Here is a 23,883-nt window from a genome sequence, read left to right on the forward strand (position 1 = left end):
CAGGGAGCTATTTGACCAGAGAAAGAGATCCACAATGGAAACGTAGATTTACAAGTTAGTTTTATGATAGAGATCCACATCAAGTGAAATCATTCTATTATGAGTCATGACATATTTGCTGTGAATTGTTTGCATCATGCGCGATCCAGCAGCTTCTTGTATCGAGAGGTAGGCATCAGTTACAGAGGCCCTAATAAAACCTGTGGCCTATTCATTCAGCTTTTTCATTTCACATTGCCATGATGAATGAGTGTTTTCATGAAGTTCTGTGTGGGTCTTATTGAAGAGACCTTTCTATTGGTCTATCACAGATTTTCAATATAATAGGTAAGCTTTTGGAAATATTAAACCTCAAGCGGTTGTCCTCTTTTTTACTTAGAGATTTTATGCCTTCATTCTCTATGTTTTTAAAATGCTCTCTACATGTTACGTTACTCAATGCTAATGAGATGCATTGTTATGCAAAATGGCAATTGGTTTGCATTATTATTTAATGTTTTTTTTCAAAACAATGTGTTTTTGAACTGCGAAATCCTTGCTCTGATTCCTATGTTCTAATCATATATTGATCTTCTCCCTTCATTTCCATTTTTCTCCATCTATAAACAGATTGCAGTTGCATTTTAAGACAATGACCAAAGGAAGACATTGAGTTGAAAACATCCTGAAATTAAAACACTTCAACTATTCCATCGGGTTTTATGAAATTGAGTGTACTAGAAACTGTTATGACGGAAATAAATAAATCGCAATGATTTTGCTAGAAAGAAACTTAGAGTCATTTACTATGAATTTATCGAGAAATACATGCATTCAATGAATACTAAGTGAGTCCTTTGCCCTATCTCTTTTGGGCTATTGTGAAAGCATGATATCATCTTTGATTCTCTTATTTGTTTTATGCTTTTTTTCATGGCAAGCCATTATGATAGTTGGCTTACTATACTATATCAGTAACCGGTTTGCCTCATAGGGGTTTCATACTTTATATTGCACGAGATCGGTTCTCTTCTATTGATCTTTGTTTCACATCTAAGCCGTGATCTTCATTTCTCTGAACCTTTCTTAAACCCTTTAGTTTCTTCCATAAAGTATTTTTTGATACATTTAATTACATCATTTTTGATAAATAGAGAGGCTTGAACCAAATCTTCTTTCAATAGAGGTTGGTGTGGACTATGTACACTCTCCATAATGGTTTCAAAGTGATAAAATTGGAGGTTTATAGGATCTTTTGGCTTCAATAGCTCTCTATTCCATACTGGTTCTAAAGAGGGCTTAACCTCTCCCCTTGCCATTTCTGCAAGGCCTTTAAGAAATTGACAGGCTCCTCATTCGTCACATATACTATGGTGGAAACTCACTCCCACAAAAAAACCACTGCATGCAAAATGAGTTACCTATATGAAGTAAATACAAGAAATAACAATAAAAAAATGCACAAATCTTGTTAAAAAATCATATATTAAATCATTAGTATAAATCGAAATAAATAAGTTACAAATCCATCAAATGTAATGAAAATGATAACTAAAAAAATAATAGAAACTAGGAGATCCAAAAAGTTGCTTGAATATAGAAATTGGAAAAGAAAATTCAAGATAATAAAACCCAATGTAAGAGAGTAATACAACTCAATATAGGATAGTAAGAGTCAAGGGTTTAGGAGTATCCATTCCACCAAATTTGTTAGTGGCATCGATCTTAGAGTCTTGCACTTAGCAATATTAGAATATTCTTGGTGGGTTTGTTAAGAACCATTCAACTTCACCAATCGTTAACATATGTTTTGATATATGAAAATTGTAAGTAATAGAATTGACTTAGTATAACATTGTTATCATTTTGTTCAAACTCCCATTAGAACACTTTTCGTCGACAAATGTTTCAATATACTAAAACTATGAATAATAAGATTGCCTTACCTTGGTGGTGTTATCATTTTGTTCAAACTCCTCTTCCATCTATGACCTTTCCAACTCATTTTTGAAAGCAAAAGCATAACCCTTCTCCCCACCCCCCTTCTCCTCAGGGAAGAATTAAGCTTGGAATAAAAAAGTCAACTTTGACTATTTAACACTTTGGTCTAGGAATTAAGCTTAGTGTGTGATGCTTAAGCTGTTCCTTCTCCTCAACCCAAACCCCAAAGATAAAACACTTTCTAAAGGAGATAAAATTAATCCTTCACTTTTCTATAAATAAAAAAGCAAAGAGAAGAATTACCTAAACAACCAGAAGATGAAAGTTCTCAATAGGAGTAGTAATAGGTGGAAGTAAATAAAGCAGCTGTTGAAATGATGGGTTGCCGTCATCCAAATCTCCCAAGGCTGAAAGAGTTTTATATGCCATTGCTTCCACAAATAGAGTGCCCTCACCTGTGCAATCCACATCAAAATCCCCATTTTCTTTTCCTCTGAGCCTCCCAGCCAAGGGAAAATAATACACCAACACTTTGGACAGAGCCTCTCTAATTGTTTTCTCAGGATCAACAGAAATACTGTCATGAGCATTGTAAACTAATAAGGAAGTAAAGATATATCTTCTTAACATGGATAAGTTATCAATAGAGGAGAGGGGGAGAATAGTTTTGGGTGTAGGCAGAGAAGGGGCCACCATGACTGGTTTAGAGCTCTTCACCTTCCACTCTCTTGCCCCAGCTTTCTCCATTCTTATTCTTCTGATACTCAAATTCTGAGATAGAAACTGATACTCAAATTGTGAGATTAAAATAACATTTAGAGATCCCTTATATATACTACTCCAACCAATAAGTAGCCAAATTATTCCCTTTATAACTGTTGCTACCTAAAACAAATTATGTTGTATGTTCAACAAATTATGTTGTATACTTTTAGTGGGTTTTGTAATTATATTGCGACTATAAACATCACACTATCGACCCACTCCAAATTTTTCATTTTTAATCCCTTCACTAAAATGGCATCTCTTTATATTGTTAAAATAAATAACTCATGATGCTCAACAACCAATTCTTGCATTTTCTGTGGGCAAAGAAATCTATTTTGAAAAAGAGCTATTTCGTAAAACCTGGTCCAAATGGGTTGGTAAACCCCTGGAAATATAGCAAAATGCAAATTTTGACATTCATAATTGATTGTCACACTTAAACTCCAGAGGGCTCGATATACTGCATAAAAATCTAGCTATATTGGCTGCTTAAAAAACTGAAAGTCAATAGTGTGAACTCTTAAAAATCAAGAGGGAAAAAAAAGCCCAAAAGATATGATATATTTTTTTGTTCACACTTCATCCAACAATTGAATTGCTAGCTAGTTAAGATAATATGGGTAATAAAGTCATGAACTATTTATTATTCAGAAAAGTTGCACAATGACAAAAGGGTGATAAATGAAACAATATATTTATATTACATGGTATTCAGAAAGTAAAGAGTACAATCATCACTACATTGCGATAGAAAGGCAAAAGAAATTCAATGGTTTTATGAATATATCCAATGGTTGTATTGTTTAGAACTGCTTCGGCAAAATCTATAATATTCTGGTGGACTTAAATGAACAAAACGAAAGAATAGAATTCAAAAATAGCATGATTGAATGAAACATAAGTATGATGTTATCAGCTTTTTGCAGTATTATCTATAAGCATAATAAAATAAAAGGGGGAAAACGAATCTTTATAATAAGGGGAAATTGTTTTAATCTTTATTTCATATTTGAAATCTTTTTTTTAAAAAATGTCTTAACTTTTATAAAGAAATATATTGTTCAAATAATCAAGATGACAAGCTCAAAATAAGTCACCCTACCACCCAATAACCTAAAATCAAGTATTTAACATTTTGATTTTGTAGATCCAAAAAACCAAGTATCCTTAAGTCTAATATCATAGCATCTAATACTTAGAATAAGTACAATAGAACTTGCATTTTACTAAAGAAACACTAGGGCACAATAAGTAGATAGGAAGAAAAGGAAAGAGGAAAATAGGAAAAGAAATTGAGGAAGACTAATAATTAGAACTCCACATTTTGACACTAGAAGATCACATTCCATCCACCACAAACTTGAGCTAACCTTGAGGAGTGATCTAACAATAGCTCAGATGAGGAGGGGTGGAACATAAACAATCTTGAACAAAGAAGTAAGCCTATAGGTATCTTTAAAATGATCCAAAGGTACAACCATGGAAGGAACCACCATTACTTCTATGATTTCACTAATTTTCTTCATAGCCTCCTAATGGTGGTCACATATTTAACAAAAATTTGTCGATGAAAAAAACTCTTCTAGAGTGCCATATTCATCAATGTCATAAAATATAAAACATAATAATCATTCAACAAAATTAATCATGTACTGTTGCAAAGCATAATCCAAGATAGGAGGACCAATATTTTTATGAGTACAAATAAGGCCAACTCTTGAACATGAATACACTCTTGCATGATATCTAGATATGTGGTCAAGAATCTTGAAGCGATCTCAAAGAATATAGTAGTAGAATTCATCCTGGTCCATTTTTTGTCTAAGATCTCAAGAATAGCATGTCAATAATCTCATGATTATATAGTGGAGACGGTCCAGTAGTTGAGTATCCTAGCTTTGTGCTTCTCAAAATCCTACATGCACTACTACATTTAACATCATTTTTCTACCAAAATTTTTGACCATCAACTAAATAAATTTAGGGTGGTCAAAATGTAAAGGCAAAAATTTCTTTTTTTTACATATAAGACCCATGTTGGTTGAAATTTTGACCAACATAGGGCTTATACATGTGCAAAGGAAAACAACATTTGTCCTTTTACGTCTTTCCCGCGCTCGATTTCATTTTAGGTTTTTGGAGCATTTTCGCATGGTTTTTGGAGAGCCCAATTTCATTTTAGGTTTTCTCTGCATTTTTGCATGGTTTTTGGAGAGTTCGATTTCATTTAGGGTTGGTCTTCAATGCGAATCAAACTAGACTTTGAGGGTTGCTAAGAGAATCTGTTAAGTTGTTTTGTGATATATTGTTTGTTTGTTTTCAGTGACTAGAAGTGAACATGGAAAAGAACTTGGTATGATATAAAGGTTATTTGAGATCTAGTTCAGTGTAGTAATGCATATGGGTTAAACCCATCAAAGTCAAAATGAACTGAGTTGGCCCCTCTCTGGAAGAATGCCTTTATATATCATCTTAAAATGAAAGGATGCTATTTTGTTTGCCTAGAAAATCTTCTTTAACTCTCTGCTCATGCTTTTGTATAGACTGTTTATAAGACATTCTTCCTTGGCCAGGCAGGAGCTAATAAAGCCCTACTATATTCAGTTGTCTAATGTTAGAGAGTCTTCCCCAAATCAGGCCTTTTTCTGCTGTGTGTCATCCAATTATTTTCATTGTCATTGTTTTTGTTTTTATATTTCAGAATGTGCAGATGGAATATATATAGACATGATACAACATAAAGTACTGCAAGCAAGATCTTGGTGGGCATCAGTATAGTAGCCTGTCAAATAGTGCCTTATAGGTTGTGATGTGTGCTGGAGAGTTAGAAAGTGCTTAAAACACTTTATGCCCTCTTGAACTTCTCAATCGAACCAAGAGCAAATTTTTAAAAATTGGACCATTGAAAATAGGTAAATACAATGGAAGTTTCTATGAACCAATTTTAATTATATTTAGGATTATGAAACAGACAACTGGTTGTAGGTGTCATTTCTTAACCTTGTTATTAGAGTAGCAATAGTAGAGTTTTGTATCTTCCACTCACCATCAGGCTTTTAACTATCCAAGGGAAAATAGGCAAGAGAAGCCATTGATAAGGCATTGAAAGAGATCATTCAAAATCCTTGTAGCATGGAAGGAGTAGATTGTGAAGACTTCTAGCAATTCTATTGGCTTACCAAATGACATATGTTGTTACTATCAGACATACTTTTCTTCAGTGGATGAGAAGTAGAAATCCTTAGGACATATCCTAAAGTTGGATCTCATCTGCTAGATCTAATATGGATGAGAAAAAAGAGTCAGCTTCCCTTAGTAATGGAAATCCTCTCATCACTTTCCCATATGCCACTTGAGCTTTGTTTTCAAAGTGTTGCTTCTTAATAATTAGTAGGTAATTTTTCATGTTTTGATGGGAATTGTGCCATTTAAATAACAGTTCCCACATGGAGTGCTTGCCAAACTGCATGCAGGCTTTTTTATTTTCATCTTTTGAAATTTTACCTATATGGGTGCATGTGTAGTTTTTAATGTGCATGAGAGTCCCTCATACAAGACCTCAAGGGGATCATTTTTAAGTTTTTTGAGTTAGTAACTCTGAACTTTTGATCCTCTTTCTTCTCCTTATTATGTGACCATCTTATTCCATCAGCTTGTGTGTTGGTCTGGGTCACAAAAGCCTCGGGCTTATCATCAAAGTAGTATTATAAATCTCAGATGAGGATTTTTTGTAATGATTGCTATTTTCCAATAAAGTCTTTAATTATAGAAAAAGATTGCACCTCTTAAAGATTGTGTTATTGACACTGTATTCAAATAATAAGAAATGTTCTCATAACAGTCTTTGATGCCAATGTTGTAATGTCATAAACTTGGAACATAAATTGATAACCAATTTGATAAGCTGTAATCCAAAGCCTACTTTCTCGGCTTCATCCAGCCCAATCCAAAGCTACATTCTTTGAATCATCCAATATCATAATAGGATCATTTTAGTTACATTTGAAAACATTAATCAACAATTTCCATATGTGTAGATATAAACATTAACTACAACATGTCCAGTTTATTTGCAGGTAATTGCAATTGTTAAATACTGAAATGAGTTTTCATCTTGCATAAAGAACCTGGAATTAAATCACATCCCTTGGAGATTTTCTAGAAGCCCCTCCAATTTGTGCACAATGTTCTATTTATAGCTGGGAATCCAATAGGATAATATTAAAGCATAACTTCTAGGCAGTTTGGCCTAGAAACCAGATGTTGTGCTAAGGGTCTCGTGTGGGGCCTGTAATGCTGTACAACTGCCTTTGGAATTTTTATTTTTAGTCAACAAAATGCAGCTGAAGACCAGCCTTGGGAAGTATCTACAAACCCGCCTTTATTTTAATTACAAAGCTCCCTAGCTTCACTAATTTAACTAAAATGGACCTCTGTATGAAGCCCACAATCAAACAATGATTCAACTAGTTTTTTCATAGCTTTAAGACTGCACAAACATTGAAGATATCGTCCTTCAATGCTAAAAATGTCTAAAACCCTAGGTCACATTGCACTCTTCCCTGGAACATCCAATATAAAAGTCAAAACTCATAAACAAAAAATCAATCAATTTCATTTCTAGGGCTTTTATAATTCCTCAATAAAGTTGGACTCATGAGGCTTCACCAATATGTCACTTTAATGACTTATATAACTATTTTTTGTGTTTGAACTAAGTTATGTCATTATTGAAGGCATACTTTTCCATTAAATATAATGGCTCCTCAATAATAGTTTATGAAGATAAGTAATAAATTTACAATATAACCATTATAAATAGCTTTATTACTGTTACTATAATTTTAATATCTCATTGATTACTCATCATCTCTCTGTCTCATCTGAACCAGTTGGTCAACCATTGCTTCCATCGCACAAGCAACTACCTTACTAAAAATATTAATGGTTCTCTCTATTAACTCCTAACCTACTATAACTAGTAATTCCCTAAATATTTGATAAAATCAGTATTGCCAAGGGTCATCACTGTGTTGAGATCGGTCCAGGTGCCTTGCCAAATGTAGAAATGTTGGATACATAACTTACTATAAATTGTAAGTGTAGCTAACTAAAACAAACGAGGAGTAATCCTAAGCACTTCTGTACTATAGAAGGGAAAGATCCTCTTGTTTTGCCAAATGGGGCCCTCTAGCCATCAGCCTTAACCTACGAGGGCCAATAAGAGGTCAATCCAAACATAAACCACAGCGAGCTAAAATGAGGACATTACACTTTATCACCAATCCTACTTGTCAAAAAACACATAGGACACTTCAACAAACACTTTGACTTAAATACCTTTAGGAATTTTTGGCAACTTGACCACATTATGGAACCATGGGAAAGGTATGATGACATATCCAAGCAACTCTTGGCAAGGGAATGACCATTTGGTGTTTCTCAAATCAAATATCATGGTTAATCTAATTTGACATTCAAACACTTTCCAATACTATACATGAATTCAATGTTCAACAGTTGTGCATTTTAGGAATGTAACATGTATCCTTGTGAATTGACCATGTGTTTTCATTATGAAATTCTCTCTGATTTAGCATTCAAGGTCATCCCATTTGACTTATCAGTCGTAATATTTTATTAATATTATGGGATTTCAATTATAAGACAAATGTATTAAATACAGTTTGCTAGCTACATTGCTTCTGATGTTTTGAAGAGTATAATTTGGAGATTAGTTATCATACAATTCTTAAAGTGGATATGTAAGACCAAAATACCTTAAAATTTGAGAAAATACTTGCATAAAAGCTCCCGAATTCCCAACTCAAACTTTGTTACTTTAGAGAAGCAATTATTTGGATTTTGTGCCTGTACAATTGCTACAAGAGTCCATGTGGCTGTTATAACTGGAGAGTGTACAAGAGGGGTCTATTGAAGAGGGATAACTTGTGATCTTTACAAATACACTAGAATGTATTTCAGATTAGTTCTGCTCAACATATAGAGAACAATGTTCAAGCATTCCTGTTAGTGGATGAGAATCTCTCTCACTTTTCTTTTCATGTTTACTTTTGAAATGATGATTTTTGCTAGTTACTGTAGACACTTCAAAGAATGTAATCCATGGTTGATCTGATATGATTACCAATTTTTGTAGTATTATGGAGCTGGCAAGGGAACAATTATATTGATTTATATGATTGATTCTAACATGAATTTGATTGAAATTTGTATTTTAGTTTATTTTAAATGTGTCCCAGTTGGGCACAACTTACAATAGTTTGTATGGTCTCTTTCACTTTAAACTTGATGATAGATGATATGTTATAGGAATTGATACCTCAAATTTTGTGGAGCATAGAACTATTTTCAAGTTGACAGCTGTATTAAAATTAAAAAATTTCGTTCAATTTTTACAAAGATTACTCTCTGCAGCAAAACAATAGTTAGGGGAGATCATCTCAGCATTTGAATTTCTAGATCATTCTTCTCTGGACATGGTAAACACAAACTTCAATTTAAAATTATCTGCATGGTGGCAATTTCTCAATAATGATATTTGTTTATTTAATATTCAGACAAGGAGACTTTTGAAATATGTTTCAGTATTATTTTTCTCCATACTAACCTATTTGACATTTTGTCTATTAGTAGTGTTATTTAGTAGATGTAGTTTACAGGATATTCTTAGATGAGACTTACATTTGGGATGTTGTATGGTGAGTTGAAACACTCTGACTGAGCAGGCCTGCACACCTCTCTCTGATTTGGAGAGACCTGTTAAAGACCTTGAAGGGTTATTTGCTAAAATAGGTGTGTTGACCCAGGCCTTTTCAAAGATTCAAAATATTTTATGACATTACAATGCATAGATTGTTAGCTGGACATTTTTATTCTGATTGGGTCAATTTATAGAAATGGAAATCAATATAGGGAATGGACTCGGAGTTCTATACCCTATAAAGTAGCAGTTCAGTGTGTAAGTAATAGTTAATAGAACAGTTTTGTAAAATATAAATAAAATTTGTAGTGTGTGCTTGATATAACAACTTTGGTTTTTTTTTTGTCTCGAGACAGATTCCTATCAAAGTTTTCTTGTTTTCCACGTAGTCAATTTTCTTGTTCATTGTGGTGTTAACAAAAATAGTGAGAAGCGATTACAAGGGTTTGTTTAGAATTTATTTTGATGGGAAGAGTAATGGGTTGATTGTATTTTTGTCCACATGATCATTACATCCTGATCTGCTCTATTCATTGGCATTTTCTTTTCCAATCTTCTTCATCACATTAAATATTTAGTTATATATTTTTTCAAGTGAGATTCTATACTCATTTATTATTCTCTTTCAATTCCTAACCTTATCCCATTTTTATTCACTTTCAATTCTAAATAGGTTCAATAAGCCTCCTAAAGTAGTTATGGGCTATTAAAACTTCTAAATAGACCATCCTTTGTTTTGGCATTGTTTTATCTCTTTTCTGATGCCTATTCATTTAGTTTCAGTAAAAATGGTTTGAGCCAATAGTGATAATGATTTGAGCCAAGAGCAGATTCTCCGTATTTTTCTTTTGTAAAAATAAAGACAGTGCAACAGAATCTAAAGTCATTATCCCCTAAATATTACAGAGCACTAAAGCATTTGCATGAGCACTGCGATCCATCTATCATTCATTGTGATTTGAAATCATCGAATATTCTCCTTGATGGAAACTACAATGCCAAAGTAAGTAAATTTGATTGTAAGGTTATGCTCATCAGGGCAGAGTCCAAACTAAAAAACCTTGTACTTGATTGTTGAATATGTTAAAGAAGAAACAAATGCCAGTTAATTTACAGACTGGAACTGACCTAAATTGCTTGATGTATTTTTTAAATGTTGAGATGCATATACTAATGAATTTTTTGTTGCTATAAGCCAAGCCACAACTGACAGACAGGTCAAAGCTTCCAACTATTGTGGATCCTGTGATTAAAGAGTTGCTGAACTTGAAACATCTTCAGCAAGTAAGTTGCATGCAAAATATTTCTTTTGAAGGGAATTGACATTATTTTAAAAAATACATTCAGTTTATACAATTTTACTCATGTTTTGGTGGATAAAAACTTAACGTTCTTCCACATTTCTTGCTCATTTTATTGCATATGTGAAATAAGACATAATCTTGCCATTTTCCAATAGCTAAATGTCTTTAACTATGATTGGAATTTGGCATAAAATGTATTTTTAAGGTTAGATTGTCAGCTAGTTTTGGTTGATCGCCATTTAAAAATTAGAGGTGCTAATCCTTTCATTGAAGAGAAAATTTATGGTGCACTGCATATCATCACACTTACCCAAAAAAGTTGAGCCAAACTCTAAAAGTCCCATTGAATCTATAGAAGGAAGAGATTTTAGTAATCATTTTAGTTACCCTATGAAGATCCTTTTTGATATGTTTGTAATCATTTTAGTTACATTTGAAAACATTAATTAACAAAAACCATATGTGTAGATATAAACATTAATCACAACATGTCCAATTTATTTGTAGGTATATTTTCCTATGAAGAAAGACCACGCCTGACAATATGAACCCAGAACAAAATAATGAGACAATGGCTGCATTGTGGGCTCAATTCTGAAGAAACCCGAATAAATGTTATTGTCTTTGAAAAAAGTGTAAGGGTTTAAAGAATCGAAGAATTCTAATCACAACAGCCCAGAGTCATTGTAGGCAATATGGTCATGTTGAAGGGGGCCGCGATTTTCATCCATTGCTGAATGTGGATTTCCTACTAGAGGAACATGGAGGTGTGAATATCCAAGTTGAGGATAACACTCCCATGGAAGAAGATGATAATGTGCCAGAGGACATGATTGAAGAAGATGGTATTAGGGCAAGTGATGAAGAGGCTCACAATGATGGTATTAGCGAATCTGATAATAATGATGAAGATGGTCTTGATATACCTTTACTTGAGAAGGCACATGAACCCTTATATGAAGGCTCTCAAACAACTCTACTGTCGGCTATAGTGTTGTTGGTGAACTTAAAGGTTATGAATAGTATATCCAATGTAGAAATGTCACGTATGCTAAGGTATGTCATTTTTATCATCTTCAATGTTAGCATACAATTACTATTCATTATATTAACAATGCATATTTGTTGTTGTAGGTTGATTAGTGAATTTTTGTTACCACCATCAAACATTTTTCCTCGTTCGTACCGAGAATTATCTAACATTATGGATCAAATTGGAATGAAGTATCAGAAAATACATGCATGTCCCAATGATCACATTCTATATCATAAACAACATGAATTTGCAATAGAATGCCCTTATTTTCATGTTAGTAGATATCAGTTAGATCAAATAACAAAAAATGTGCCTCACAAGGTTCTTCGGTACATTTTCATTATTCCAAGTCTTAAATGGTTATTCAGGTGTGCTAGATTGGCACAATTTATGGATTACCGTGCACGCAATAGAAGTCAGGATGACATTATGTGAATGCCTGCCGATGGTTGTGCATTTAAAGAGATAAAAGAAACATGGTCACACTTTAAAGAAGAACCTCGTAATCTGAAACTTTCATTGGCAGCGTACGGTGTCAATCCATATGGAGATATGAGATCTGTTTACTTAGTATGGCCTATTTTTGTTATTAACAATAACATTCCTCCTTGGATGTCCATAAAGAGGGAGCACATAATGTTGTCAATGATTGTGCCAGTTATTTTTTTATTTTATAGTTATTTAAATTAATTTATAAATAGTGCATGAAAATGGTTATAATAATTATGTAATATTTATGTTCATTCAATTGCTAGGTAAATACCAACTTAAAGATATGAATGTGTATATTGAGCCCCTAATTGATGAGTTGTTGAAGTTATGGAATGACATCACTATGTATGACATCTCTAGACTGATAGAACATCGACAATTTCAATTCCATGCAATGCTTGTATGGACAATACATGATGCCCCTGGGATAACTCATTTTTGCAGTATGTTATATTGTTAAGATCACATATTTTTGGTCTATTATAGTGCTTACAAATTACTATCGAATGCTTAAGTTGCACATGATAATTGTACATGATCCAATTATACATGATCTTTTAGGTCTTCAGACAAAGGGAAAATTTGCATGTCCAGTTTGTGGTCCGAAGATGAAATGTCGTCATTCGAGTAGTTTAGGAAAGCAGGTGTTTGATGAGTTTAGAAACTTTTTCCACAATAATCATAGGTATCAAATTGTTGAAAAACATCTTTTCAATGGGAAAGAAGAGACATCATCAAGGCCACGAAGAATGACACCTCATTAATGAAAGTTGGAATACGATCGACTAAATCGTCGAGGTAATGTCCAATTTTTCGTCCAAAGTTTACAATTTGTATTTTGATATTGTCTTATATTTACTAATGCTGTAACTAATGCTCATGAAGGTCATCAAGGCATCAATGACCAACTTCCTAGAGGAATGAAAAGTTATCCTACTCAATTTAGTAGGTTACCATACTACAAGGATCTCCCAATCACGCATTTGTTTGATGCTATGCATATTGGAAAGAATGTAATAGATACACTATGGAAAATGTTGGATGGAAAGCATGATAGAGAACAAATTGCTAGAATTTGTATTGACATTCATGAATCTAATCATGCACTAAAAGTTTTTCATTGAATCAAATAGGAATGGAGACCGCATAAATACAAGTGCCCTTCCTTGATTATTAACAGAGCAACAAAGTGATGCATTAAAAGAAGTCATAAAAAAAAAATTCCAACAGGATTTGCTACAAATATAAGCACTCTTCTATCAAAGAAAGGTGATTTTGGGCCAGAGTTGAAGACACATGATTGGCATACCTTCCTCAAGGTAAGTCATGTTTTTTATTTACAATATATTTGTAAGATTGAATGTAGTACCAATTGCATTATTTAATAATATATTGAAATGATCATTTTTTAATGATTGCAGTTTTTCCTACCTCTATCCCTTCCACAACAGTTTGACAACAATATTAAACAAGTTATATATGATCTTGGAAAATACATGAGGTTAGAAGAGTGTTTTTTCTTAGATTTGTAGCTTTTTATTTGAAATCTATTGCATAATTTTATTTGAAATCTCCTCTATGTGTTTTTGCGTGTTGAATCTCTTTTAGGTGGTTATCATCTAAAAAAATTGATAAAAAAGATATAAAATATTGGAAGAGAAAAATTCCATAGCTTATGTGTGAAATTCAAAAGTGTTTACCTTCAACATTTTCCAATGCTCAAGAACACTACCTCATACATCAAGTTGAGGAGATTGAATTGTGTGGACCTGTATAAGCTAGATCAATGTGGATGGTTGAGAGGCACTTGAAATTTATGAAGGGCTTGGTTCGAAAAAGAGTACGTCCTGAGGGTTCTATGATAGAGGGATATATGATATACCAGACCATGGTGTATATCAGTGAATATCTTCCAAAGTTTGCAGCAGGTATCCATGTAGATCGCATTTGAGATCCCAACTGTAATGACAAATTCAAAGGGGAGTACCTGACAGGGAAAGGTAGATTGAGGAGGGTGAGAGGTAATTATAAGTTTTTTTTTGTAATTTAACAATTCTTATCCATCATCAATATATATAAGTTATTTCTAACTGGTGTAATTGTCCTTTTTATAGTTGTTCGTGAGTGGAATGCACTGCACTTGTATATTGCAAACAATCTTGATTGGATGACAGTGTGGATTGAAAAGTCTCAAGAAAATGGTCGCTCATTAACATGGGATGGTGTTGCATCGTTGGTTAAAGAAGCTTATCGTAATGGAGATCTCAATGTTACGCCAATGGTACTTGATCTAATATATGGCTTAAGAGATACAAAGGTATGCATAAGATTACTAATCATGAGACATAAGTTTAATATCAACTCACAGATCAATGAGAAGATTCTTGACATGTTCAAATAATTACAAGTCAAATACCACAAAGCTATGTACTACCATGGCTATAAATTCCACACAAAAGTTAGATGAAATGAAGAAAATGTGGGATTCTCGGATAAGTGTTGTCTTCGCGATCAGCAATATTTCATCTAGAACTGACATACATCCTCAACAATTTGAAAATCGATACTATGGCATTTTGGATGATATACTTGAGTGCGACTTTAATTCATTCAAAATAGTTCTATTTTTTGTCAAATGGTTTAGGTTACGACTGAATCGAAATGATCCTGATAGGACTGTTATTGAACACGATAGTGGATTTACTATGATTAATACAAGGTCATTTGAGCCAGTCGGAGATGAGCCCTATGTTCTTCCAAGTCAGTACGAGAAAGTGTTTTACTTTGGTGTTCCACACAAACCAAGTTGGTCATTTGTTGTTAGACATGACCCAAGAGGAAGGTCGGTAAAGTATAATGTGATTGAAGAAGCACAAGAGGAAGTAAATGATTATCAGGAACGATAGTTACCCAGTGATGAAGAAGAAGAAGATGGTGATGATTTTGGTCATGCTAATGTGTAGTGCATCAATATTACAGTCAAAGGAACTAGCAAATATAAATATATTTTTCTTTTTCAATGAAAGCATTTTTATTTTATTTTATTTGTTATATTTAGTTTACTTGATCTACAATATTGATGTACATTCCTACAATACATTTAACTAACTTCACTAACCACTTTAGTTCCTTCCAACCAGAGCATTATTTGAAATTCTAACAAAATGTCTTTATAACCAAATGTATAAATTTCAAATGGAGACACACATTTTCTCTTAGAATCATTTTAGAAACAAAAACATAACAACTTTACTCATTTCTATATACTATAGGATAGTGCATGATATATAAATTTCTTTAATCACTGAATGTAGCAACATATCAACAAGTACAATCCACTTATATAGTCCACTTATACAATTTTTCAGCTTACAAGCTGTCATAAAACACAAGATTGGGAGTTACCCAAGGGTGACTCTCCCCAATACAATAAGAATTCACTTGGAAGTATGTTTTTGTTGCACATGAAAATAAGACAACATCCTTCTTCTCTTCAAGTCTTCAATCCATAGATCACAACCTGCAGTACAACACACACAAACAAGCCCATGGTACTCTCCTCCCAACCTTAGGCCTTTTAAAGGCCACCCCCGAGCAGGGAGAACCTTGATTAGGTGGACATACATTACTAACAACCATTTACAACACAATGCTCACATTACAAAACTGTTCACACATTTTACAGTTGAAAAATAAAACCACAAAAATTCCCAACCGAGGTAGACCACTTAGGATCACATGTAGATCCATCTCAAGGGGTAAGGGTGGAAAATGAATGTTGAGGAGACTCCACCTGCAACTATGCCTTCATTAGGCTATACACTTTATACACATGCCTTCACAAGGCAACCCAACACCACATACATGCCCTCACATGGCATCTTTACAATACTTATAACTCCAGCAAGGTGGCATATGGGGCCCATAACACCCATATGGCATCCCTCTCCTACTCTAGGAGAGACTCTCACCCAACACATTCCCTATGCACCCCTTACCCTCACAAGGCTCTCTTTCCCTCCCAAGAGATGAGACTCACCTTGTCACACCCAAAACAGAAAACTGCAACAAGAACATATGAATTCACAACACAAAGTAAATCACAATACACACATACACCAAAACTGAAACATGGTCCCTCAACCTCACACAACACAACATTACAACACACCATATTACAACTACATTACAGAAAAATAACATGCATAACACAATAAAAATAATCTACTTAACAACAAACTTTTATAGCAAGGGTACATAAGGTTACCAACCTGGTTTCCAAGCAAATTTGAGCTCCCTCTCTTTTTACCAACAATCCTCCTCCTAAGCTATCTTCTTCTCCTTGTTTTTTTCCCCTTTTCCAAAATTTTACCCCACTTAGATTCTTTTTCCAGATCTATCCAAAAATTCTCCCCCCAAGAACTCTCCAACCAACTCTCTCTAAAGAATGTTTTCTTTTGATGCTTAAGTTTCCAAATTCGGCCAACTTGGGAATCCACAATTTTTGGGTGCTCTTTTCAATACCTAGAGAAGCTTATAATACTTAAAAATGCCCCTACCCCCTAGGTATATCATATGGGCTTTAAAATAAGACCTCAAACTACCCCTAGGGATGGTGTAAACCTCCTAGAAATTCACAAAAGGTGTGCATTCGACCTAGCATGGAAAGAATCCCTCTTGGAACCATAAATACACCTAGGGAAAAGAAATCCTACCAAACCACTCCTTGGTTCACTCAAACACCTACCATCCCACTAAGCATGCTACAAAGGAGAACATGTGTCAAGTGACACCACAATACACACAACACACTTGGCAAGCCATCAAGAAAAACAAATTTACTTTTATAGAATCACAATAATACACACAAATTGGTTTTACAAATAAAATACAAGGGTAAAAAGGTTATACCCTCCTTAGGGTTAACCTTGGTTTTTCCAAACACCTAGCAAGGTTCTCCATAAATCCATGGGCTTCTTTCCTACACACTTATTGCAAATATCAGTAGTCCAAGAATAAGGTGATAAAATGATAATGTAAATATAAATCACATAGATTCTATCATCAATGAATAACATAACTAATATGAAATATGTATTTCCATTCATATCACATTACACACTTCACATTTGTAGCAATTCTCTAATCTAGATAGTAAAACATTATGATCATTTATTCTTACAGAAAATTATGGAATTAATCTACCTTAAGCAATGCATCAAATATAATATAAGTATACAATTCTAGTTTATTCAAATGATACATGAATTCTTAATGTTACTCTAAATATGCTAAGACATGATAATCTAGCACCATATGGAGACCACAATTCAAAAATCAAACATTCACTTGAGTATAACATAAGCTTTAATCATGACATATGGATCATCAAAAAGGTAAGTAAGCATATCTAAATAACATAATAAAAACTACTTAGAATATTAGTGTCCTAGTAACATCATAAGGAATCATCATATAGCCTAATGATATAGGTATCAATGTCCCAATAACATAACATGAAATCAAATAGTCTAAGGATCAAAATATAAATGTCCATAGGGGGTAATAATGTGTCATCTAGAGTCTAACTATCAAAGTCCAAAAGAAACAAAATGTCAATAGTGCTATGATGGTCGGGGCGGGACATGATATCCTCCCCCTCTAGGCATGAACTTCCTCTTGGAGTTCATCAAATAGATAGGGGTAGTCACGTCTCATCTGCATCGTGTCCTCCCATGTGGCTGTGACCTCATCATAGAAATCCCATTGGACCTTAACCTGGTCCACTTCTCTGCCTCGAAGTTGAAGGGTCCTGCGGGCCAATATGCGAATGGGCTCTAGGGATAGCTGGCCATCTGGTGCTACCTGCATAAAACCCCAATCTATAACATGAGATGAATCATAAATATACTTCCTCAAGGAAGAGACATGAAAAACATTGTGGATGTGTGATAGGCTAGGTGGCAAGGCTAAGCAATAAGCAACTGGTCCTATCCTCTCCAAAATCTCAAATGGCCCAACAAATCGAGGAGCAAGCTTAGAGCCCTTTCCAAAATGGATTGGACTCTTGTGCAGACGCACTCTCAGAAATACTATATCTCCCACCATAAAGGCTTGATCTGTCCTATGGGCATTAGCATACTTCTTCTGTCGGTCTTGAGCTTCCCTGAGATGTTGCCTAATCAAAAAGACTTGCTGCTTCATCTCCTTGACAATTTGTGGTCCAACTGTTACCCTGTCCTCAATCCTATCCCAACTTAATGGTGTCCTACAAGGTCTGCCATATAGGGCCTGATAAGGTGGCATGCCCAAAGAAGAATGGTGCCCATTATTATAGGCAAACTCTACTAGATGCAAATACTCCTCCCATTTAACTTGATTATCCATCACATACATGCGCAACATGTCCTCTAATACCTAGTTAACTCTCTCAGTCTGCCCATCTGTCTGAGGGTGGTATGCTGTGCTCAAGTTAAGCTTAGTCCCTAGGGCTCCTTGTAACTCTCTCCAAAAGGAGGAGGTAAATATAGAGTCTCTATCAGAAAGAATCTTGCGAGAAATGCCATGGAGTCTCACAATGTCTCGCATGAATACTTGTGCTACTGTAGGAGCAGTGAAAGTGGTACGTATAGGTGAGAAGTGGGCCACCTTGGTCAATGTGTCAACTGTCACCATGATGGCATCGTGACGATGAGAAGACATAGGAAGACCCACAACAAAATCTATAGAAATAACATCCCACTTCCACTCTGGAATCTCATGAGGATAAAGTAACCCACCAGGATGTCCATGTTCTGCCTTAACTCTCTAGCACTCTAAGCATCTAGCAACTATCCCTGCAATATGCATCCTCATGCCGGGCCAATGAAAGAGTCGTCTCAAGTCTGCATGCAACTTCCTAACCCCTGGATGTGTTGCATAAGGTGCCCTATGAGCCTCAAGAACAATAAAATCATGCAATCCTCCAGTAGAAGGTACATAAATGCATCCTCGGTGACGTAGAAGTCCATCAGACTCTAACACATAGTTGGAGAACCTCCCCTGAAGAGGCCTCTGAGATCTAATCATCTGACACACATCCCTATAAAAATCATCCTCTGGTAAGTGTTGCATTATTCTCCCCCTCAAATCTGTGCTGGTGACCATGGATGGCAACTTATGGTGTCTCCGACTTAAGGCATCTGCAACCACATTCTCCTTCCCCTTGATGTAGTGTACATCAAAGTCATACTCACATAAAAACTCCATCCATCTCCTTTGCCGAGCATTAAGGTTCGGTTGAGAGAAAATATACTGAAGGCTATGATGATCTGAGTGGAGTTCAAAATGGTGTCCCAAAAGGAAATGGCGCCATCTAACCAAGGCATGCACTACTGCTGCGAGCTCAAGATCATGGGTAGGATAATTGAGTTCATGAGTCTTAAGTTTCCTAGACTCATAGGCTATAACTCGCCCATTCTGCATGAGTATTGCCCCTAACCCATCCAATGACGCATCAGTACACACTACAAAGTCTATAGAGGGATTAGGTACTACAAGAATAGGAGCACTAGTGAGGGCCTTCTTCAACTCTTGAAAAGATCTCTCACATTTTTCTGTCCACTCAAATTTCTTCCCTTTTCTCTGGAGAGAAGTAATAGAATGTGCTATCCTTGAGAAACCCTCCACAAAATGCCTGTAGTAACCAGCCAACCCCATAAAGCTCCTGACTTCTATAACTATCGTCGGTGCTGGCCAGTCTATAATGGCTCTAATCTTTGATGGGTCAACTGAGATCCCATCACCCGATATCACATGACCTAGGTAGCTGATCTCTGTACAGAAGAAAGAACACTTCGGCAAATTGGTGTATAATTGATTATCTCTCAAGCATTGAAGGACTTGTCTCAAATTTCTTCATGCTCCTGTTCATTCCGTGAATAGACCAATATATCATCCAGGAATACCACCACAAATCTATCCAAGAATGTACGAAATACTCCATTCATAAGGCTCATGAATACAAATGGGGCATTAGTGAGACCGAAAGGAACCACTGTAAACTCATAATGCCCATATCTCGTGCGAAAGGCAGTCTTATGGATGCCACTCTCCACAATCCTCAACTGGTGATATCCTGACTTCAGATCAATCTTTGAAAACACTCAAGCACCTTGAAGCTGGTCAAATAAGTCATCAATTCTAGGAAGTGGATAACGGTTCTTAATGGTTAGCTTATTAAGTTGGCGGTAGTCTATGCACAACCTCAAGGATCCATCCTTCTTCTTGACAAAGACAACTGGTGCTCCCCATGGTGAGACACTAGGACGAATGTGCCCCTTCTCCAAGAGTTCTTCTAGCTGAATCTTGAGCTCATTGAGCTCATTAGTAGTCATCCTATATGGAGCTCTAGATACTGGTTGGGCCCCTGGAACCAAATCAATATGGAAATCCACTGTCCTGGGTGGAGGCATACCCGGTAATTTAGAAGGAAATACATCTCTAAACTCTTGTAACACTGGGTAATCCTCGAGACATGGCCCATTCTCCTCTCCCTCAAGATCATTAATGATAATAGCATATAACTGACACCCTTTTCTCATACATCGCTTAAGCTGCATAGCGGAGATCATGCGGAGGGACACAGGTTTTTGAACGCCTAAAATCACTATAGGTGTACCATGATCATCATTACACTCCACCTCCTTCTTCCTACAATCCACCTTGGCATGGTGAGCACATAGCCAATCCATACCAAGGACTACATCATATGATCCTAAGGGGGTGATACGTAGATCTGCACAAGTAGTGATATCCCCAATTTGAATAGGACAATTCCTGACCATGGATCTAACCAATACCTTAGCACCCGAGGCTAACTCTACATCCTAACTAACATCTTGCTTAACTGCCACCAGCCTACAATGCTCCACAACTAAGGGTGATACAAAAGAATCAGTAGCTCTTGGATCAAACAATATAGATATACTACTACCACCAATAATACCTGTAGCCTCTATCACGGTAGCCTGATGCTCAGCCTGTCTATCATCTATTGCTGCAAATACCCTATGAGAACGTCCCATGTCACCCACTGTTGGTTCGAATGCAGCTACCCTCTGTCTATGTGGACAATCCCTAGCAATGTGACCCATGCCATCACAAGAATAACAAGGTCCGTGGCTCTGAGTCTGTAATCTTGTAGATTGGGGCTGCTGGTGTTCCCCTGTCTGAGTAGATCCACTAAAACCACCTCTAGTGGGTTGCTGAGTCCATGCTGGAGGTGTATGAGAAGCTTATTCTCTATGATCCTGACGAGAACTTTGTACCTGCCTCTGTTGTAAGTCATGGAACTCATCAATCTTTCACTGCCTGTAATGCTCTGATAAATATCTCTCTTTGAACCTTTGTAGGAAGGTATCCCAAGTGAGAGTGTCCATATCAATATCCCCCATAGCCTTCTCCTCATCCCACCATTTGGAGGCTGGTCCTCGCAAAAGGTGTATAACAAAACGGGCCCTTACATTACTCCCAAAAGGACGCAACCCATAACATCTCTCCAAACATAACAAGAAGGATTCTGCCTCTGAACCATCTGTGGACCCATGAAAAGGGGGTGGCTGAAGATGAAGCAATTCTTTAATCTCATCTCCTATATCTTGGGGTGCTCTCGATACAGGTCAAAGTTCTACCCTTGCTGGAGACACAGGTCTGTGGACAGACTCCCCCTCGAGCTCAGCATGACTCCCAATACGACTAGGTGGAGGACTCCTTGTCCTCTCTCTGATAATAATCCTCTGCTCCTCTGACATTTGCTGACTAGGGTGAGCTACTGCTGTAGGCAACCTCTGTTGTACTACACCAATAAGATTTTGGATAGCATCTAGAATGTCCTAGTTGGGGTTCCGGGGCTGTTCCCCCTGTCCAATCTCTATCTCTGGCCCAACCCTAGCTTCTTGTGCCATACTAGCACCATGCTCTACACTGGCATCCTGCTCTACCTGTGCATCTCGTGCACGTCTACCACCTCATCCACGCCTGCGGGCGTTGCGAGTGACCACTGGCATCCTACAAAAAAAAAGAGAGTTTAAGAGTCAGGGTCAAGAAGCTTTAAAGTTCATTATTCGAGTCTCAAACAACTAAGACAAAGTAATTCCTCTTTCTTTTTTTTTTTTTGTGAGGAATCATGGCCAAAGTCAACTTAGGGTGGGTGTCCTGCCACCATAGTTGCTTAGCCAACGTCCCACATTGGTTAGATATATTAAAGTGTTATCTTCCATTGCATATGCATATATGTATATTTATTTATTTATTCATTATTTTTAATTATTATTATTTTTAAAAATATTTTGTTATTATTATTATTTTTAAAAAAAAAAATTTTATTATTATTATTATTATTTTTTAATATTTTTTTAAATTTATTTATTATTATTATTATATTAAATTATCATTAATAGGTAACTTCATGGACATGAAATTATAATAGCACTTATTCATGATTACTAACACATTACCACTTAGTTGCTTCATTATCACAAACTTATTTAAATAATTATCTCTTAAGTAGTTTCAATAAAAAATAAAACTCATGTGGGCAAATAAAATAAGTGCATTTTAAATTTGTGTAAAAGAGGAAGATGGCATGGTGGGAGTGGGATTTGAACACATGACCTCTTGAATTCCACCTTTTCCACCCACCCCACTAACCAACTTTCCCTCTTTTACTTCATGTTTTGAAATAGAAAACATTTTAATAAGGGGGATCCCATTTGAATTTGGGTCAAAGAGTCAACTTATGATCAATTTGAAATTCATTTCTTTATCTTTCTCTTCCAACCCTAACCCTAATTCGAAATTAGGGCTATGACAAAGTATAAAAGTAATTTTTCCCTCTTTCTTATGTTATTTTTCATGTTCCTTCCATAGGGTTTCAAACATTTATGCATTTCTTTGTTTTTCCCTCTTGTTATTGTGTGTATGTTTCTATTTTTGTTTTGTACAGGTACTTGAATGATATTGGAGATGGAAGCAAGCTTCCATGGAGGATAAATGATGTGTATATGTTTATCTTTGATATACACACACATATCCTTGTGTGGATATATGTTTGAGATGGATAGAGCTGAATATTTGTAGAGGGATCCATGTTCAGCCATGCATGAGTTCTCTGATATATCCTATGGCATTATTATGCCCATAATTTGTTGCAGGTTTTTTTTTTTTTTTTTTTTTTCATGGATATAAAGATGAGCATTTTATTATTAATTTCTTGTGTGAGAGGGGGTTGTCCCTGGCCTTGCCTGTACTTAGTGATGAGCACACAAGAGAAAAACAAATTCTGTCATTTAAGAGTCAGTCATATTGCGTTAGCATTTTTAGAGAAATGAAATCGAATATTTTCAAACGCTTTCTAGGTTTTCTCCAGAAGGGGTCTATTTAGGTCTCGCGCGGGCAAAATCCAAAAAATTTGAACGCACACAGAGTTACAAGTCTAAAAGCATCATTTTAAAAAAAAAAGTTTATAGCATATTTTCTTTATTCATTTCAAAACTGGGTTTTGAAGGCAAGATCAAGGGCTATGCACAGCCATGCATTGATCCCTTGATACCATGGTCTGTATCAACATGCATATATACACAACTTCCTTATTGTATTTT

The 23,883-nt window shown here is 35.5% G+C and overlaps 1 protein-coding gene and 1 pseudogene across 1 annotated transcript; both read right to left on the minus strand.

The window, feature by feature from the left end:
- Positions 1-1,046: 1,046 nt before the first annotated feature.
- LOC149550899 (10-deacetyl baccatin III-10-O-acetyl transferase pseudogene) lies at positions 1,047-2,667 on the minus strand (annotated as a pseudogene).
- A 367-nt stretch (positions 2,668-3,034) lies between these two features.
- Positions 3,035-18,649, minus strand: LOC149550900 (uncharacterized). The gene is made up of 3 exons (XM_089790018.1): positions 18,266-18,649; positions 18,023-18,109; positions 3,035-3,073 (listed from the first exon to the last, which is right to left on the minus strand). The coding sequence occupies exons 1-3, from the start codon at positions 18,647-18,649 to the stop codon at positions 3,035-3,037; spliced, it is 510 nt and encodes a 169-aa protein (XP_089646144.1).
- Between the last annotated feature and the right edge of the window lie 5,234 nt (positions 18,650-23,883).

The sequence above is a fragment of the Cupressus sempervirens genome, chromosome 6, assembly GCF_028749045.1.
Source record: "Cupressus sempervirens isolate cs-2001-9-10 chromosome 6, ASM2874904v1, whole genome shotgun sequence".
In the NCBI taxonomy this organism is placed as follows: Eukaryota; Viridiplantae; Streptophyta; class Pinopsida; order Cupressales; family Cupressaceae; genus Cupressus; species Cupressus sempervirens.